The sequence below is a fragment of the Pinus tabuliformis genome, chromosome J (assembly GCF_031772625.1).
Source record: "Pinus tabuliformis cultivar Carrire ecotype Pingquan chromosome J, CPIR1, whole genome shotgun sequence".
NCBI classification, from domain to species: Eukaryota; Viridiplantae; Streptophyta; class Pinopsida; order Pinales; family Pinaceae; genus Pinus; species Pinus tabuliformis.
This window is the reverse complement of record NC_142295.1, coordinates 1327943170-1327962209: the sequence shown is the minus strand read 5'-3', so window position 1 is coordinate 1327962209 and position 19040 is coordinate 1327943170. Positions and strand designations below refer to the sequence as shown.

The following is a 19040-nucleotide window of genomic DNA, read 5'->3' as shown; positions in this document are numbered from 1 at the left end:
AGCTAGAAGATTTATATGATTTGAAAAGTCGGTTTAAAAGGTCCGCCAATGCTAAACTTTGCAGTTCTACCCTGAACTATGAATTAGTAAACCTAGGGACCGATCAGAAGCCACAAAACGTTAACCTAGGTCACGGCCTAGCCCTTGAAGAGAAATCAACATATATCCGTCTTCTGAGACAATACAAAAACGTTTTTGCCTGGAATTACGATGAGCTAAAAACATACAACACTTCTATCATTCAACATGTTATCCCTATGATTGACAATGAAAAACCTGTCCAGCAGAAGCTCAAAAAAATACACCCTAACCTAGAAGATCAGATAAAAACTGAGCTTAATAAGTTGTTGAGAGCCAGAATAATTTTCCCCGTAAGGCATTCTAAATGGGTATCCAATATGGTGCCCGTTAGGAAGAAAAACGGAGACATTAAAATCTGTATCGATTTCTGAAATCTCAACAAAGCCTATCAGAAAGATAACTTTCCCCTCCCACCTATGGAGCAAATATTACAGGCGGTAGCAGGCTCAGAATTAATGTCATTCCTGGATGGATTTTCAGGATACAATCAAGTACTGGTGCATCCCGATGATCAGTTAAAGACTACGTTCCGAACCAAATGGGGCACCTATGCATATCGGAAGATGCCATTTGGTCTGATCAATGCCGGAGCTACCTTTCAGAGAGCCATGGACATCGCGTTTAAAGGGTTAGTCAATAAATCAGTAGTGATTTACTTGGATGATATAACAGTGTACTCCAAAAAACGAAACAACTACCTCAAAGATTTGAAGCAAATCTTTCAAAGATGCTTGAGGCATGGGATTTCGCTCTACCCAAAGAAATCTTTCTTTGCATTAAGCGAAGGGAAATTGCTCGGATTCATAGTGTCGAAATCTGGTATTCACATAGAACCCGACAGAATCAAGGAAATTTCCGAAATATCCATACCTCATAACAAGAAAGCCATGCAATCCTTCCTTGGACAGATCAATTTTGTCAAAAGATTTGTCCCGGATTTTTCACGTATTATTTCTCCCTTACAAAATATGATAAAAAAGAATTCAAATTTCAAATGGGACCTAGATGAGCACGAAGCGTTCAACTTAATCAAACAAGCTATCATCAATGCTCCATCTTTGGCCACCCCAAATTTTTCAAAATCTTTTACCTTATACACTTTTGCCTCAGAGAAATCCTATGCCGCGATTTTGACCCAAACAAATCAAGAGAAAGCGGAAGCTCCAATCGCATTCTTTAGCTCGAACTTACAAGGCGCTGAAATTGATTACTCAGACGTAGAGAAACAAGCATACGCTGTTCTCAAAGCGATCAAATATTTCAGACCTTTCTTGCTTAAAGCCCACACTAAAGTCATAGTACCGTTTCCGGCGGTAAGAAACCTTTTGGTGCAGAAAGACGTGGGCGAAAAGAGAGCTAATTGGATTACCGCTTTACAAGAATATGATCTTGAGATCAAACCAGCAAACATCGTAAGAGGTCAAGGCTTCTGCAAGATGTTATCCGGAGCATCACAAATCCCAGAGAACTCATCTGAAGAGGTACAAGCGTACGAGGTAAGCCTAAACGATGCAGAATCATCATATGCTGACACCATTTATTTTCTTAAGAACGGGTATGCTCCATCACGTCTGGATCATACCAAGAAAAGAGCTCTGAGATTAAAAGCTAAACAATACCAGCTCATAAATGATGTCTTGTTTAAAAGGAATTACGATTCTGTGCTTCTTAGGTGTCTTGAGAAAACTGAAGCCGAAAAGGTTTTGCAGGAACTCCATGATGGACCAGCGGGCGGACACTATGCCAGAGATGCGACTGCACATAAAATCTTGCGTGCAGGATATTATTGGCCCACGCTGTTCAAAGACTCATACAATCACGTGAGGAGATGCCAAGTCTGCGAGACTGCTGCAGGAAAACAAAGGAAACCTGCCATGCCGCTACAACCAGTCATCATCGACCAACCATTCAGTCAATGGGGCTTGGACATAATAGGTGAGATCGTTCCTCACTCTTCTAAGCAGCATAAGTATATCCTTACGGCAACTGATTATTTTACCAAATGGGTAGAAGCAGTTCCTCTCAAGACAGTTCATTCTGAAAATATTATTGAATTCATAGATCAATTTATCATCACTAGGTTTGGATTGCCAACAGCAATAATGTTTGATAACGCTTCATATTTTTCTGGAAATACTATGACTGAGTTTGCGCTTAAAAGAGGTTTCAAACTGAAATATTCTGCCAACTACTATCCGCAAGGTAATGGATTGGCTGAATCAACAAACAAGAACCTAATCAGAATTATCAAAAGAACAGTCGACCAAAACCAAAGGAATTGGCACAAAGCGCTAGTAAATGCTTTATGGGCTGATAGAATCACAAAGAAAGCTTCAATCGACACTTCTCCCTTTAATTTAGTTTATGGGAGAGAAGTGGTTCTTCCGACTCACCTAGTCATTCCCTCTTTGTCTTTAGTGCAATATATCGATGAAGTATCTACTTCCTCTTTACAATTAAGACAAATGGAAATAATCAAACTAGAAGAACAAAGAGAACAAGCTAGGAAAACCCATGCTCATCACTAAGCGCTAATAAAATCTTCTTTTGACTCAGCCATCATAACCAGAAAAAACTTTCAGATGGGTGATTTAGTTTTGAAATGGGATAAGGCTCATGAAGAAAAGGGCAAACATACGAAATTTCAAAAGCTTTGGCTTGGCCCTTTTCAGATTGTGGAAGTTGTAGGCCCATCTACATTCGTGTTGCAGGATCTGGCAGGAAGGAGAGATTCTTTACCTGTCAATGGACTGATTCTTAAATTATATTTTCCATAGAAGAGAAATCTTCTAATTTTTGTAGGATAGATTTAGTTTTTAGTTTTTATTTTGTTTTGTTTTTTCTCTTTTATGAATAAAACCCGTTATAGATGATCATTTAAAAAGGATTCATGAAAGAGCACGCCAATTCTCTATCAGATTTTGATTTCGCTTGTACAAATAGCAATTTTTTTTTGAAAAGCTGAATTTTATTATTGACAAATAGAGTTAACTTCACTTTGATTACGATACTCGTTTCGACCTCTAAAAAACTTTGACAAAAGCAACCTCTGGTAAAAGAATTGTTTTGTATCACCACCATGAAGGGTATCATCAATAATAAAATAAGCATTCTCTGCAAAGCTGTTGTTTTCAAAAACTCTATTATTGTCGTCCAGAGCTTTCTTAAGGAAAAAACAATGACTTCCTCCCTGCTAAAAGGAAACTACAGCATCCAAAGAAACAATCCAAGTAAAACACTATATCTCAAAGAATAAGAGGTCTCATCACGAGCCGGCTTATCATGATCACAGATATTATAACTTGCTGACTTTGCCAATACTGTCTATCAAAACAGGGCAACGACTTAAGATTGTTGCAATCAAAAGACAAGAGGTCTCATAACGAGCCGGCTTGTTCAGCACAAGTGTAAATTAGGTGAATGACTGTGTCATAATTTGGCCACCAAACCAAGACATTGTTCTTTAGAGAATTAAAAAAGGAAAAGTGTGTCAAAAAGGAATTTTCTCTGGAATGTTGCGAGTAACCTCAAGCAAGAAAAAGGATCATTGCTGGATAACATGGTAACCCTGTCGAGGCTATGGACGCTTGCGGGCAGCAGAGGCTCTACCTACGACAAATGAGCATACTTTTAAGCCAGTACGCAGAGAAGACCTTATTTTATCTTTTATCAAGACCAAGTAATGTCTGATGCAAATGCAAGAAGAAACCTGAGGAAGCAAGAAATTGAGATATAAAAAGGGTTGAAACAAAATATCGTCGACAAGGTGAGGGGCAATCTACTCTATCTGTCCATAACAAAATTTAGACATATAAATTTTTTTTGCTGTTTCGGAAGTGAACGGTCAATAGAAATGCAGAGATAACTGGTTCTTCACAGTGAATCGCCATTGTTGTGGTCACCAACAACCCCCCTCTTTGTTTGATATTAGTAATAACATCAAGCAAAGGGGGACCCTTAACCAAAAAATCCAAAAAATATTTTTGTTTGAAAAAATCTTTTGTATCAACTCCTTAAGAGCTATATCGCGTCGCAAAGGAAAAAGGAGCGCTTTCCCAAAGCGCACAAACACACCAAGGAAGAGCGACGCGATAACTCATCGCATCGCGTGCATCAAAGGCACTCAAAAGAGGAGAACCTAAAGAGCAGCCGACGGCCGATATGCGACGTCGCACATCGCAATGTCGCATAAGCAGCACAAAGTGACAAAGCGAAAAACCTTGCGACCTTGCGATATTGCGATATGCGATCTGCGACCATGCAAAGCTGCAACCTGCGATCTATGGTGTGCGACAAATGAGACTATCAATCGCTGCGATGCCACCTATTTACCTCGCAATCTTCGATGCTGCGATGCAAATCGCAGAAGCCAATCGTCGCAGGCATTCCTCGGCATGATCTGGGAGCCTAAAGTTAGGCGTGCACCTTACGGGAAATTAATGATTGTACGCCTGTGTATCCAAAGATGATTATGTTGCGTTTTTCGAAGAGTCAAGTCATAATGGGTGACATGATTATGCATTCATTAGAACTTAATTGCTTTCATGTCAATCTTTTCTTCTGTCTCTTTTCATTTACGTGAACTATAAGTCAGCAACTGATATAAATCTATATGCAGGAAACATCTAAGGAAAAGCGCCAGAACTAGAAGAACAGAGAGGAGATGACGTCGCAGATGGATACCGCATACAGCAGGACCGCGGATCCCAGAGTATCACTCAACAAATGCTGATGGAAATAGGCTATCTAGGACTCAGAGTCAAAGGCGCACAAAAGCAAAGCGTTTATGAAAGATCCTGAGTCCCAAATTGGGTAAAGCAAAAAGAAAAACGCTTAAGGGGAAAGACGTCTCAGAAAAGCCTGGAACAAAGAATGGAAACAAGTTTCAATTGAGAAAATCATTCAGGCAACAAAATCCCCAGCTCATTGAGTCATTCGCACGGCCGGAAACCGAAATAGCAACAACACAATCAGTTTGAAAGAAATCTGAGTTGTACTAAGTATACACGTCGTGAAGACACTCCTCCAGAAGAACACTTTCAAAAATATCTTCTAGTTTGCCAGAAAGAGGTGCCAGCTCTTGTTATTTCTAATTTTCAAGCTTGAACAAAAGGAAAGGACAAGCAGCCGAATCTTTCATGGCGAACAGCGCATCGCTTACAGCACTAAGGAGCAGATACAGAAATGGTTAGAAATTAGATTCAGTTTTTAGAAATAAATTTGTTTTAGTAAAAGGGCGGTCATTTGAAGCCGTTCCCTAAATTTGTGTAATTAAAATTAGCCGGTTAGTAGTATTTAACCCTTCTCGTTGCATTGGAGAAGGGTCCGGAAATTTGTCAAAAAACTTGTCCTCAGAACATGCACTTCTGCACCCTCGGAGGGGGTTTTTGATGAATGGACGGATCAAGATTTATTTATGTTTGCATTTTAATACCTGCTACTGATGTTGCACTTCTGTACTCTTAGTAGGCATTAGAAGTAAGTAGAAATAGATCATTATTTCTTCAGGTCTGTGAGTATAAAGTCAGTCATAAATGGTACTTTTATCTCTTGACGAGTTTCTGCTTGCATTCTTAGAGTAATATACAACTGATGTTGTTTATATGTTAACGTATGAATAAGTGGACTACCATTTGGCACTTCTGTACGGTGGAGTCATTGATTTATGCTTAATACATGAATAACTGATTATGCGATATGCTGTTCACAACTGTTTTGTTTAACTTTTTATGCAGGATGGTTCATCTTAATTGATTTATATTCTCATAATAGCTGAATAATCTTCATTACCAGTTATTGTGTGAAATCTTTCTAGATCGCATAATGGAAAAAGTTCTATCCCGGGTTAGCGTAGATTAGATGTGTTGTTCTTGATAGATTAAAGTAGTATAAAGTTTAGTCTCAGAGTTTAGAACTAGATTAGCTTAGAAATAATTCCATATTTTCATTATCTAATCTTACACACACGCACATCATCGAACTCTACACACACACACCCCCTTAGAACGGGAAGCTGGTCCCGTTATCCCCAGTTGGACCCGCTACACCAAACGGGCACGGAGCCGCCAACCAGGTTCCCGACCAGGTGGGTATCCCCCTTGTTGTTGACCCGATTTCAGGGCCCTCAACAGGTCAATAATGGGATGGCGCGCCATTCTGTTATCCAGCTACTCCATTCTATAAATGCCTCGGGAATGGATGGGTAAGAGCGATGAGTATAGCCGAAGTGTGCCGCGAGCTTCCGCCAAATAATCTGTGTTTGTGGACAAGTGAGAAAAATATGAAAGTTGTTCTCGGAGTTAGTTCAGCAAAGTAGGCAAATGGCAAGCCCACACCAATTCCGTTTTTGCAAATTATCCCATGTGAGGTTCCTGTTACGGAACACTAACCAGGCAAAAATAATGATCTTTGTGGGGCAACCTAATTTCCAAAAAATAGGAGGAAAAATATATGCTGAATATCCAGGATCAGTTAACAGTAACTGTTGATATATGTGTTTGACAAAGATAGCCGAGGAGCCACCGTAACCCTTCCATATGATGAAGTCTTCGTCTGCTGACCGAAAAATACCCAGAGCACGTAAAGAGGTTAATATAGAATTCCATTGTGACGCCATTTCACCGAATAGTTGCAATTCGGTTGCTGATTTCCACATGGGAACCGCTCCAGCCCATTCTCGGATGACATTGGCCCAAAAAAAGATGCCCCTGCTGTGAAGCATTCTGATTAGCTGATTGGGTATTTGAATTTTTCCAACCGCTCCTGCGATTTCGTCCTTACCAATGATGATCTTTGACCCTGTCTGAAATTTCCATATAAGATTTTGTCTGAAAAAAGATTCAAGTTTTCTAAATCCTCTCCAAATTGCCGAGCCGAGAGGTGTTCCAATGTGGTTCTCTCTAATCCAGAAAGATAAATCCTTGTTCCCCATATACTTGGCCCGAACAACCGAACTCCAAAAGGACGATCCCATGATTGCTTTCCACATTGTTTTACATAGGAGAGCCTTCCTGAAAAGGGATAAATCCAAAATTCCCCAACCGCCCATTTTTTTTGGTCGGGCTAGTTTGGCAAGTTTACATAGGTGGTATTTTCTCTGTTCTTTGTTGCCCCCCCATATGAAATTGGCCATCATCCTATTCAGACTACTAATGATTGCTGATGGAATATAATAAAGATGCGCCCAGTATACCATTGTCTGCACAAGAACAGATTGAGACAAAATAACGTGTCCACCTTTGGATAAGCATTTATTTTCCCATGCATCAATTTTCCTGTAAAACTGATCAGTTATCCATGACCAATCTGTCACTCGGTATCCAGCACACTTCAAATAAAACCCCAAGTATTTGAGCCCATTTTGTAGAGGGATTACTTTAATGTTAAAGAGCTGAGAGAGGAATGTGATCAGATCCCCGTTAACATCAATGACATGAAAAGATGATTTCCCAGCGTTGACAGTCATGCCTGTTGCCATTTGAAACCTTCCCAATAATTCATGTAAACAAATCCACGTTTCTTTACACAGGATTGCAGTTAGCAGAATATCATCGATAAATAAATTATGGGAAATGAGGGTCCCTCTGTAGATGGGAAGGGGCCTGTATTTTTTTGAGTGAATCGCCCTTTTGATATGGAGACTCAGTGAGTCCATTATGAGAATAAAGATCAGGGGAGACAAAGAGCAACCTTGACGGAGCCCCCTTGCCGCTTTAAAAAAAGGAGTGGGAGTGCCGTTTATAAGAACCACATAATTGACGTCCGTCACACACGCCATAATCCATCTGGAGCACCTGTTATCAAGTCCAATTTTTGCAAGAAGGCACTGGATGAAGCCCCAGTCCACACTGTCGTAAGCCTTTTTTAGGTCAATTTTAAGTAGAGCAGCCTCCAGCTTTCTAGTGTGAATGGAGTGTAAACATTCTTGGGTAAGAGCCACCGCGTCCAAGATGTTCCTTTCCTTTAGAAACCCGTGTTGTTCTCTGGACAAATGGATGGATAAAACATTCCTCATGCGTAATGCAATGATTTTAGAAATTATCTTATACAAAACATTGCATAAAGAGATAGGACGATAATCGGAAAATGATGAGGAGAGTTTCTTCTTAGGAATCAATGCAATGTAAGTGGAGGAGACACTTTTGCTGATGAAGCCGTTTAGTCTTGATTCCTCTACCATATTGAGAATGTCATTTTTGAATAAGTCGATGAAGTGGATAAAAAAATCGATTGACCAGCCGTCCGGACCTGGGCATCTGTCCTTCTGGAAGGATTTCATCGTCTCCACTAATTCATCTTCAGAGACTTCAGAAAAAAGGGCAGCGTTTAGGTTATCGTCATACATAGTGGGGTACAGATCGATACCCCATAGAATATCTTCAATTCCGCTTCCAATGTCCCTGCTATAGGCTTTTTTGAAATATTTTACTGCTTCACACGCGATGGCCTCCTGGGACGTAAAAGAATTCCTGATTTCGTCCTTGATTTCCCAGATCATGTTCACTTCCCGCCTTCTATTTGCAAATCTGTGGAAAAACTTAGTGTTTTTATCCCCTTCTCTGAGCCAAGTGGCTCGACTCTTCAGGCGCCAAGTAGCCTCCTCCTTTGTTAAAATCGATTGCTTCTTTTTCTCCAGGTCCCAGATTTCTTTTCTGATACTAGAGGGCATTGTGGGATTTTTGAATTGGAAAGATAACTATTCCAATTTCTTATCAATAACCTTTAGGTCCCTCCTGTTGGTTGCGGATTTCTCCCGCTGCCACATCTTAACTTTATAACGAAGAATGGATAAACATTCTAAGAATGACTGAGTCTGTCCTTGATCCGGGCCGATCTGTGGTTGCCAAGAATCCATAATGAGCTGATTAAATCCTTCATCTGTGAGCCACGTCCTGTTGAATTTAAAGGGGTATCCAAATCTACATCCACAGCGCTTCCATTGAATGAAAATGGGTCTATGATCCGATATATAAGATGGGATGATTTTCATGGAAGGGAGACCAAATCTTTCAATAATATTTTCATGAGTGAGGAATCTGTCAAGCCTTTTTGCCAAATAAGAATCGTTTGAACGCCCATTATCCCATGTGGGCCCCCGACAAGATGGAATAACATCAATGAGATTGTTTTGAATGATAGCCTCCCTAATCATGCGACCGATCGGATCAAATTTCCTGCCATTGCCCCATGTCTCATTTATATAAAGAGTGTTGTTAAAATCACCTCCGATAATTAAGGAATCTATGTCGAGAAGTTCTGACGATATGAGATTTTCCCAAAATGGATATCGATTCTTATATGGCGCATATATGTTCAGAATGTGGATTGGATGTGGAGAACCACGAATATAAGCCATCATAAGGATACCTGCAAAACATTTGAAAGCCACCGCCTTAATCCATTTTGGATCCCATATAACCGCCAGACCACCGGACAAGCTGACAACGCTGGTAGCAACTATGTTCCATGATGGAAGCATACGTCTAAAATATGAAATAGTTTGAGAACTGTCATGCATTGTTTCTTGGATTAAGAACATTTTGGAATTCGAGGAAAGAAAAAGATCCTTTAGAGCCAGAAATTTGGGGTCGGCTCTAAGACCCCGAATGTTCATAGAGAGAATGTCAATCATTTTGAACATCTGATAGCCGACTTGCTCTAAGAGGCCCAACAGAAAGGGTATCGTCAGAAGCAACTACAGATATAGGAATGTCAATCAAGGATAGGTCACGGATTGTCGGATCCATTCTACCCTTTCTTCCTCTGAAGTGACGACTTCCTCTGTTCTCTTTCCGGCGGACAGTGATGTTCCCGGCAGAGGTTGGACTGATAACCAGAGAGGGAGGGCGGTCAGGGTTATGAATGGTGAGAAGTTGAAGATTTAGAGATGTCTTTTTTAATAGCAAATCTAAATCGTATTCGAAAGAGTTTCCATCCGAGGATCCCAGGGAGAAAGTAGGGGAGAAAGGCATACAGATGGCTTTTCCTTTGGGATCACGATTGAGGTTCCGAGGGATAGAAAAAGGGATCCTATTAGAGATGGAAGGGAGATTAGGGGCAGGAGATAGCGTGGGTGAAGATATGTATATCGGCTGGATAGAAGAAGGGTCATCCATGAATGGTTTATGGATCTGCAGGGGTGAGGGGATGGCAGCGTTCGGGAGCGGTTCTAAAGGAGGAGATGGTAATATGAAAGTCAGTAGGCGAGAGTTCTGGTCGTCGGTTGGCAAAGAGGGATGAGAAGGTGAGGCGAGAGACCGACGGCGCCCAGCAGCTTTACCCTGTACCTTATGGGATGGTCCCACTGACAAAGATCGGGATCGAGGAATGCTGTGCTGTCCGACCAGAGAAGAACTCCGGGGAGAAGATGACCACGTCTTACGCAAAAAAGAGACTTTGAATGCTTCATTGATATTGGGGAAATCTTGACTTGAGAAATCTCCTTCCTTAGGTGCACCTGTAAATTTCTCAAAATGATGTTTAGTTTTTAATTTTATGCCAGGTCGACGGGGAAATTGGTGGAGAAGGTGTCCCGTTTTGTGGCATGCCGAACACCTAAAAGGGACACCCCAGAAGTCTAAACATTGTTGAATCTTAGACGAGCCCCATGATAAATCAATGGATTCTGGAAAGCCTCCCATATAGTCCTTCTCAATGAGGATCCAAGCTACCCTATTGTCCTTAGCACCAATGCACTTTGGATCTACATAAATGAAGCGTCCAATGGCGTTACTAATTTTTTCCATAGATTCTTTGGTCCACAGTTCAATAGGTAGCCCAAGTAACTTCAGCCATATGTAATTGTTTTGTGGAGTACTTCTGAGAGGGTTGAAACCAATTTTCCATCTGTAGAGGGCCAAAAAACTCCTATCTCGAACCCAAGGTTTAGAGAATATGATCTCCAAGTCACGGTCCCGGAGGAAATGGAAGCTATACCACTGGTTCATTAGTCTGACCACAGTCAGGGAATAATCAAGCAAGGGAGCCCAATTTGTAGCTATCCAAGATCTGATGTGGGAGTCCTCCATGGATGGAAAGTGCCATTGTCCCACCAAGGCCCGCTTTTGCAAACTAGAGATTCTATCAATAAGAATAGGATCGTCCAGATTAATGGATTTGGGTAGAGGCGAAGTCTTGACCGACCGACATTGTGTCTGCCTCGATTGCTTGGTAAGGTCACCACCTTTAACAGATTGCTCATACAGAGAAGGATAAATGTCAGCGTACGTGGCAGTCCAATTGGATTTGGATACATGACTGACATGGGTTTTCTCCACCTCCAAGGTGGCGTGAACCATCTACGATGCCACAGAGTTGTCAGACGAACAATCCATCAGGGAGGACCGAAAAAGATATCAAAGAGCCCAGAGAGTAGATCCCAAGAGATATTCTGACAATCTAAGTACAGCAGGGCTTAAGTAAAAAGAGGAAATAAGATCAATAGAGGCAGAAAAGCCTAGATACATATGTCCGGAATAAGATGGGCTCAGGGAGAAAGAGGGGGAAATGACTGCCTATGACCAGGTAGTCATGTCATTTGAACCTTCCTACCTGACAATAGATAAAAAGGAGAGGCACCTAAAAGTGATGGAAATGAGATTTTGGCGGCTGGCTATAATCAATTAGACAGTGGAAATGAATGGTCTGTCATAATGGCTTGACCAACCGATCGGCGGATAAGGAGAATTCAAATTTTCCGACGCTGAAAAAATCAGGCGAGGACTCCCCAGTGAAGAGGAAAAACACATGTGGACATGCAATGCAGCAACAGTAGATCTCAAATACTGTCCAGCAACAGTAGATCTCAAATACACACCAGAAAGGTCCTAACCGAAGCGAAAATCAGAGCATGGTTCGGAAAAGATAAAATATTTCTTAAAAAAATTAATGATTCTTTCCACCATCCCAATGATTCAGACCCCAATATGGAACCAATAAGTAGCAATGCATTCTCCAGAATGAGGATCAAGAACATGACGAGATAGATGTTGGAATGGTAATTCCAACTGCAGGTCACAACACCGTGCAGGCGGACGTGGACAATACGGCAGCAACCCAAAACCGCCAGAACAAAACCGCAAACCCGCTCAGGCATATCGCACCACTTTTGCATAAAGGTGGTTTCCGTATTGTTGGGCTCCGATAAACTATGGAGGCGCCAACGTCAAATTTCGCGCGTTATCGTTGGCGCATATTACCTGGTCCGATATCAATCTCCGCCGTCCGATCTCCTCGCACGTCCTCAGTCGTCGATCGCGTAAGGTGCATACGGGCAGCAAATTAATCACATTGCGTGGAGTGTTTGTCTTTTTGGTTTGACCGCCGTGGAGGAAAAGTCATGGCCTTTAATGTTTCTACGTGAATTAGGTGTGGCCCTTAAATTTCGTTATGGGCATACGTCCCATATATATTTTTATATATGTTTTACGTAGTGTTTGGTGAAGGCCCTTTAATATGGGCATGGGCACGTTTTAGTTTTTATATATATATGTTTTTATATATTGTTATGTAAGTGAGGGCTGTAGTTTTTTTTATGTATGGGTGTATTTGTGCCTGTGCACGACGAAGGTAGCGAGAGTGGTGGCTGCGCTCGGTGGAGCAAAATTTTTGTAAACGCACAGCAGTGCGAGATATGAAACAGGTGATGTAATTGTTTTTGGCCCCCATTGTAAAACAGAAGATTATGTAATTTTCACAGTAGTGGAGTATGTAATTTTTGTGGTAAATGTTGAACGCACAGCAGTGCGAAAGGAATTTGAGAACAGGGATGTAATGTCTTGTGAGGCATCGTAAAATAGAGGAGTAGCAAAAACCATGTGTGGTTTTGTACAGCAATGCATAAAGAAAATGGTGGCGCGAGTTGTATATTTTTTGTGATGCTCACTGAGGCTGCGTACGGTATGCGCAAGAGAGAGCAAGGGAAAAGAATGTAATGGAGTAGTGGCTGCGCAGAGCTCCAGCAAGTTTTGTGTGTATTGTGACTGCGCGCGGTAGCGCATGAAAATTTTGTGCACAGCAGTGCGATGTATTGGAACAGGGATGTAATGTTTGTCTAACATTGAAAAACAGAGGAATGTTTAGAAGTTGATTTTGTAATATCCACAGCAGTGGAAAACAAGAAGTGAAAGAGCGCATGGAGTGTGTTCTTCTTTATATAAGTGAATGTAATGAAATTTTTACTGTGTATGTAAAAAGGGGTTTTACACCAGTAAACCCAGCACAGTAATTTCTCACATGAAAACAGAGTTTTGGTTGAATGTTGTTTTTGGAAAATCCCTCACAGTAAAAGAGGATGAAGTTTGTAACAGTTTTTTTTAAAGCAATAGAAAATGTTTTTATGGCTGTGTAATACTTTGTTCTGAGTAATTTTATTTAAAAGCTTCCCTGTGCATAAAGATCCTGAGGCAGAGAACAGAACATTACCTCTGTGTGTTTGAATGTTTGGTTTTTTGTATTTTCTCCATTTAAAAATACCCAACAATAGAGCCGGTGTTCATGAAGTGGAACAGATGTATAATCAACCCATTTGTGTAAGAACGACTCATATCTGTGGAAGCCTTAGTCGTTCCGAAGAAAACAAAAACGAAAGAAATTTCCTCTGCATCCTATAATATGTGGGAAATTTTAATATAAAACGAGGGTTGCTTTGAAAACTAACCTGTTACCTCGAGCGATACCGAGTGGAGAGCACCACAGCCCATCTTTGGGATTCCTTATGTCGTGTCAGTATGTAAGTCCCAGAGACCAGAAGTATGGATAAGCAAAAGAAGAAGAAAATAGGCCACTGGAAGGAGAGCAGGGAAAACAGGTGTTCTAGAGGCAGACTGGCTCACCGCCTCAAAGCCAGAAGGTTACAAAACCGGAGATCCAAATCTTCGACAGATGTATGATAAAGGAAAAATAGAGAGAATAAAAGAGTCACTGGGGAGACGCTTATGAGAAGCCAAGCGTCAAGCTAAATCTAGTATTATAAAAATACCATGCCACGTCCAGATGAACCATGCAGAAACCCCTGTATTGCGGAAGTTCTTACAGAGGTGATGGAACAAAACAGGGGAGGACACATCTGTGAAAGATAGACTAGAGCCCATCCCATTCACCGACGCGTGCACCAAACCTCCGCCAGCCACTCTATTGGAAGTATAACGAGATGCAACAACTGGAGGGGTGCAGAGGACTTACCATATTGGTCGCAGAATACTGGTGCTCTCCACTCGGCAGCTCATCAAATTCATTTCCACCTTCAGTCATATCTGAACTGGACTTGAATAACTCAATTTACTGGTGCTCTCCACTCGGCAGCTCATCCAAATAAAATTGGATTATATCTATCTTGGTGTCATATAAATTTATTATGTATAAAAAATATATGAAATGGGTTAGAAGTCATATAAATGTTATCCAAATAGCGTCTAAGATTTCTACATTTTAAGCTGCTTTGTCCTTATTTTGTGATATTTTTATCATTTTTTTCAAGAATTCCATTATAATTTGTAGATTTTAGTCGTTTGTATTTTTATCAAAGTTTTCGAGAATTCGATTTGAACTTGCAGATTGTAGTTGTTTGCAGAGAATTTGTAAATAAATGGTTTCTAAATTTAGATTGGTTATATATGTTTCATGCCCATAGGCATCCTATTTGGAAATATGGTTGCCAGAATTTTAATTTTTTAAATATTAAAAATCGTGTGCATAGTTCAGATTTGTTATACTCAGAATATCCCTCCTCCTATTCAAAATCAAATGGTCTGCAAGTTTAAAAATTTAATCGACACGGTTTACGGACGGTGTATGCGTGGCCATCGCCTTCGCCGTTCAAAACATATCAACTGTTACACGTGGATGGCGGTGTAGTTCTTTAGAGAAAAAACCGTGCGACGCGGTATGGACAAGAATGCGGAACAGTGGGGCCCGCGCCTGCCACTTTTTGTTTTTAATCTCAAATTATAATTTTTATTAAAAATAATTATTTAAATAAAAAATTGAATTTATTTGGTGATATATGAGGTTTTGAGATTTATATGGTAGATAAATATCTTTTGGATTAATCACATTATAAGATTTGATCCATGTTTCAAGTCAATTAATGTGATTCATCCTTTGGACAAGGTGAAAAAATCATACAATTTTCATGAATAAATGGTAAAGATGCATCATAGCCAAGCTTAACTTTTAGTTTTCAACAGTGAACCTTAGGCTATGATGCACCCTTACTATTTATTCATAAAAATTGTATGATTTTTTCACCTTATTCTCACCAAATCCAAATCTTAATAATGTGATTAATCCGAAAAATATTTATCTTACATTTATTTCAAATTATTTTTTTATTAAAGAAAAAATTATTTAAAAATATAAAAATATTTAAATAAAAAATTAAATTGATTTATTTATTATAATTTTTTTAATTAAATTTTTAAAATATTATATTTAATTTTTTAATACTAAAAAAATCAATTAACATTTATTTTCAAAATTGATGAAGTCATGTGTATTAACATTTATGAATCAATTAATTATCTAACTAGGCGAATATATATCAAAATCATGTTTTAATATAAGAGAAATATTTAAAAGAAGAAATATTTAAAATTAAAATAAATTGATTATTATTTTTTTAAATAGAAAAATTTGAATATTTTTGTAAAATATTTATTTATAAATTAATATTAAAACTTTTAAATTTATTAAAATATCAAATTTATTTATTTTTTTTTTCTAAATTAAAATATTTTAAACCATAATAAATTTTGATCCAACAAATTATATATTTTAAATGCATAATCTAATTTATAAATAAAATAGACTTTTCCCTGGGCACGTGGGACAAAAAGACGAACAACTAAGTGTCACACTATATGGCTCTTACTGCCTGAGAAGTTGGGTACCACCCGTTAGTTTATTGTGCTCACTGCGCACGACATTAGGTAGGCTCACAAATCTATTGCCTGGGAAAGCTCTGTTCTTCTGTGCAACAAGTTGATCTATCATTTTTGGTTATTTATTCTTGTGAGGTGGATTGGTGGTTTTCTCTAATATCTTTTTTCACTATGTTTTATTTTAAGAAAGAATGTGATTGTTCGTTATTTAAATTATAATTTTAAATATATAAATAAATTTATATTTGGAAAATTTTAGAAACATTACAATTCTGTAAATTAAACAATTTAAATTTAAATTTTTAATTAAATTAAAACAAAAAATTTTTTTTATCAATAAATTAGATTACTTTTATTTTAAATAAAAAAATTCAGCTAAAATTAAATTATTTATTTTCACAAATTATAAAATATAAAATATATATGTCTACATAATAACATTTAAAAAAAACTTTAAATGAATACTCTTATCCATGGACTAAGTAATATAAAGTTTTTTTTTTAAATGCACGAGTATATAAAATAATATTTTGATTATGCATATAATCAATAAAATAATAGATCCTCTTCATTCAAAATAAAAAATGGCAGCTTCCTACCCATCGTACTGTAATTTCCATACTTCAAACCGAAACGGGCAAATGTAAAAGTTTGTCCTAACAGACTAGAAGGAAGATACTAAAGGGATCGGAAATGTTCAGAACCTGAAGATAAGAGGGCAGTGAGATCCGTGGTGGCGTTGCTCGAGAAAAAGGGATACGTGGCATATCGCAGATAGCAGCCAACGTCCACAGCCCGTCCCTCCGTTTGACGAAGACAATTTCTGATATTGCCCTCTGCTATTCCCAGGCATTCGCTGCACCCTGATTCATTAATAGACTGCAGGCACGAAGCAAGAGCATAGATGGTACTATTTGATGGCCCTTTACTCGTATTTCGGAGCTGCGCAGCAAAAAGGCCAGTGGATTTCGGAGCCGCAGTTATCAGATCGCCTATCAAATTTTGGGCCGTTTCCGAAAACTGATTACTGTCGCCCCTGACCTTAGTGGCACCGCAGAACTGTGTGTTACCAGGGCCCGTGGCTTGGGCGTAGAAATTGTTGCTCTCGTATCGCAAGAAACAGCCATCATAAATAACTCTGCCGCCAGTCACGGCGGAGCAGTTGCGAATTTGCTTCTCTGCGACGGTAATACATGTGAGGCAATCGGAGGGGGTTTTATCCTTTCTGCACTGCGCCAGTCCATCAACTGGGTCTGTGCCAATTGCTTGCTCCGCGGTAGCAAAACCAGAAGAAACAATCTTGGCACGTAGGGCTTCAAGCACCGCATTCAAGTTGTTGTTGAAAAGGGTGACGTTGGTACTCTTGACCGTACTACATCCCGAGTTCAGAAGTTTAGCCTCTGGATCGGCGGCTGTCAGTACTGCCCAGAAGAGAACTAACACGCCGATTAACTGTGAACGAACCATGGAATATGAAGCTATCAGAATCCCCAAAAAATGAAAAGGGTATTGCCGAGGTTCAACATAACGCCATGTAAAACAGCCGAGGGCAGATGCTGCTAAACATTTAGTAGATTCAGCCCTAGCAAGCCCACAGATTGTTGTAATCCTCTCAACGGGGATAAGCATTCCGGTGTAAGGGGCGGATATTCTCTCATTGACTATGAAGTGGAACGGTTGCACTGTCACTGCCAGGAATGACCCACATATTTTATTGACAGTGACAGTGCAACCATTCCACTGCCAGGAATGACCCACATATTTTATTGAGGATTCTTGGAATAAAGCAGGCCTTACTCAATTATTTGAGTGAACTTCTCCTTTAAAAATCTAACTTTTCAAGGCACTGAATCTATCTATATATTTAGATCTAGTCCCACATATTTTATTGAAGAATCTTGGGATAAAACAGGCTTTACTCAATTATTTGAGTGAACTTCTCTTTTAAAAATCCAACTTTTCAAGGCACTGAATCTATCTATATATTTAGACCTGAGTTTTAAACGATTAAAATCTGGCCAAACTTGTCTGATTGGATTATCACTAAAGGACAAAAACTTTCAATGATTAGACTGCTACATTTTATAAGTTTCGGCTTTTTAAACATGTTCGCTAATTAATTTTCTACAAACACTAGTAAAAATACATTGAAATTATAAATTTGATTTAAAAAAATTGTGCGTCCTTAATGGAAAGTTTTTTAAACCATTTAAATTATTTATACGATAAGAACACATTTTCAAAAGAAGCTCAGTAACCACAATTACATTTGAAAAAAAAAAAAAAAATTATCGACGTTGACCAGAAGTTCTAAAGTGGCACAGAGGGTCGGTGAATCTGATCATGAAGTTGAAAAACCTACCAGCAGTTATGAAGTGGCACAGAGAGTGGGTGAATCTGATCATGAAATTGAAGCATCGTGCATGTTCACGTAAGCATTGCTTGAGCCACATGGTGTTAGTGAGTCAAATTTCGAAGGTTCACTTCTATGATTCGCTGTCATCTCGCGGGAAGAGTCCGAAGTTAAAAGTTCATACACGGATGGAATTTCTTAAAAATTCGACTGTTGCTTAAAAATTTCTCATAATTATTGCCATTCTTCGTTGAAAATGTTTAAAAGTGAATAATGCTGTAAGCAAAACATTCCGACAAATTGTGGGCATGATTACAAATTTCTCATAATTGGTACATAATTTGTTGAAGATGTTAATGCAACGATCAAAACGTTTTGTTTCATTTTCATTTTCAATCGTATTCAGAATCTATTGTATATCTTTATTTTTATTTTAATGGTGTACTTATCATATTCATGAACTTCAACTTCTTGTATCCCATCACCTCTGCCTTGCTCGAACAGCAAACTCGGAGAGATTAATATCTCGTTAAAAACTTGAGATAAAATAAAAATAATAATTTTATAAAAAATTTTAAAAAATAAAATTAAAAAAATTATAAATAAATAAGCTAATATTATTCTAATAAAAACAAAAATGTTATCTAACTCTTTTGTGTCTTCTCTTATTTATTTAATCCAATTATGATGGATTTTATTAAGCCATTCTTTAACTTTTACGCACCATA

The 19040-nt window shown here is 38.8% G+C and overlaps 1 protein-coding gene across 1 annotated transcript in view; it reads right to left on the bottom strand.

Moving 5' to 3' along the window:
* The window catches only part of LOC149232192 (cysteine-rich receptor-like protein kinase 2), a 29153-nt gene extending 11553 nt beyond the window's left edge, over positions 1 to 17600 (bottom strand). Inside the window, exon 1 of the mRNA XM_089381859.1 lies at positions 16664 to 17600. Within this exon, the coding sequence (XP_089237985.1) occupies positions 16664 to 17588 (925 nt within the window). The 5' untranslated portion in view covers positions 17589 to 17600. The remainder of the gene's footprint in view (positions 1 to 16663) is intronic.
* Positions 17601 to 19040: the final 1440 nt, after the last annotated feature.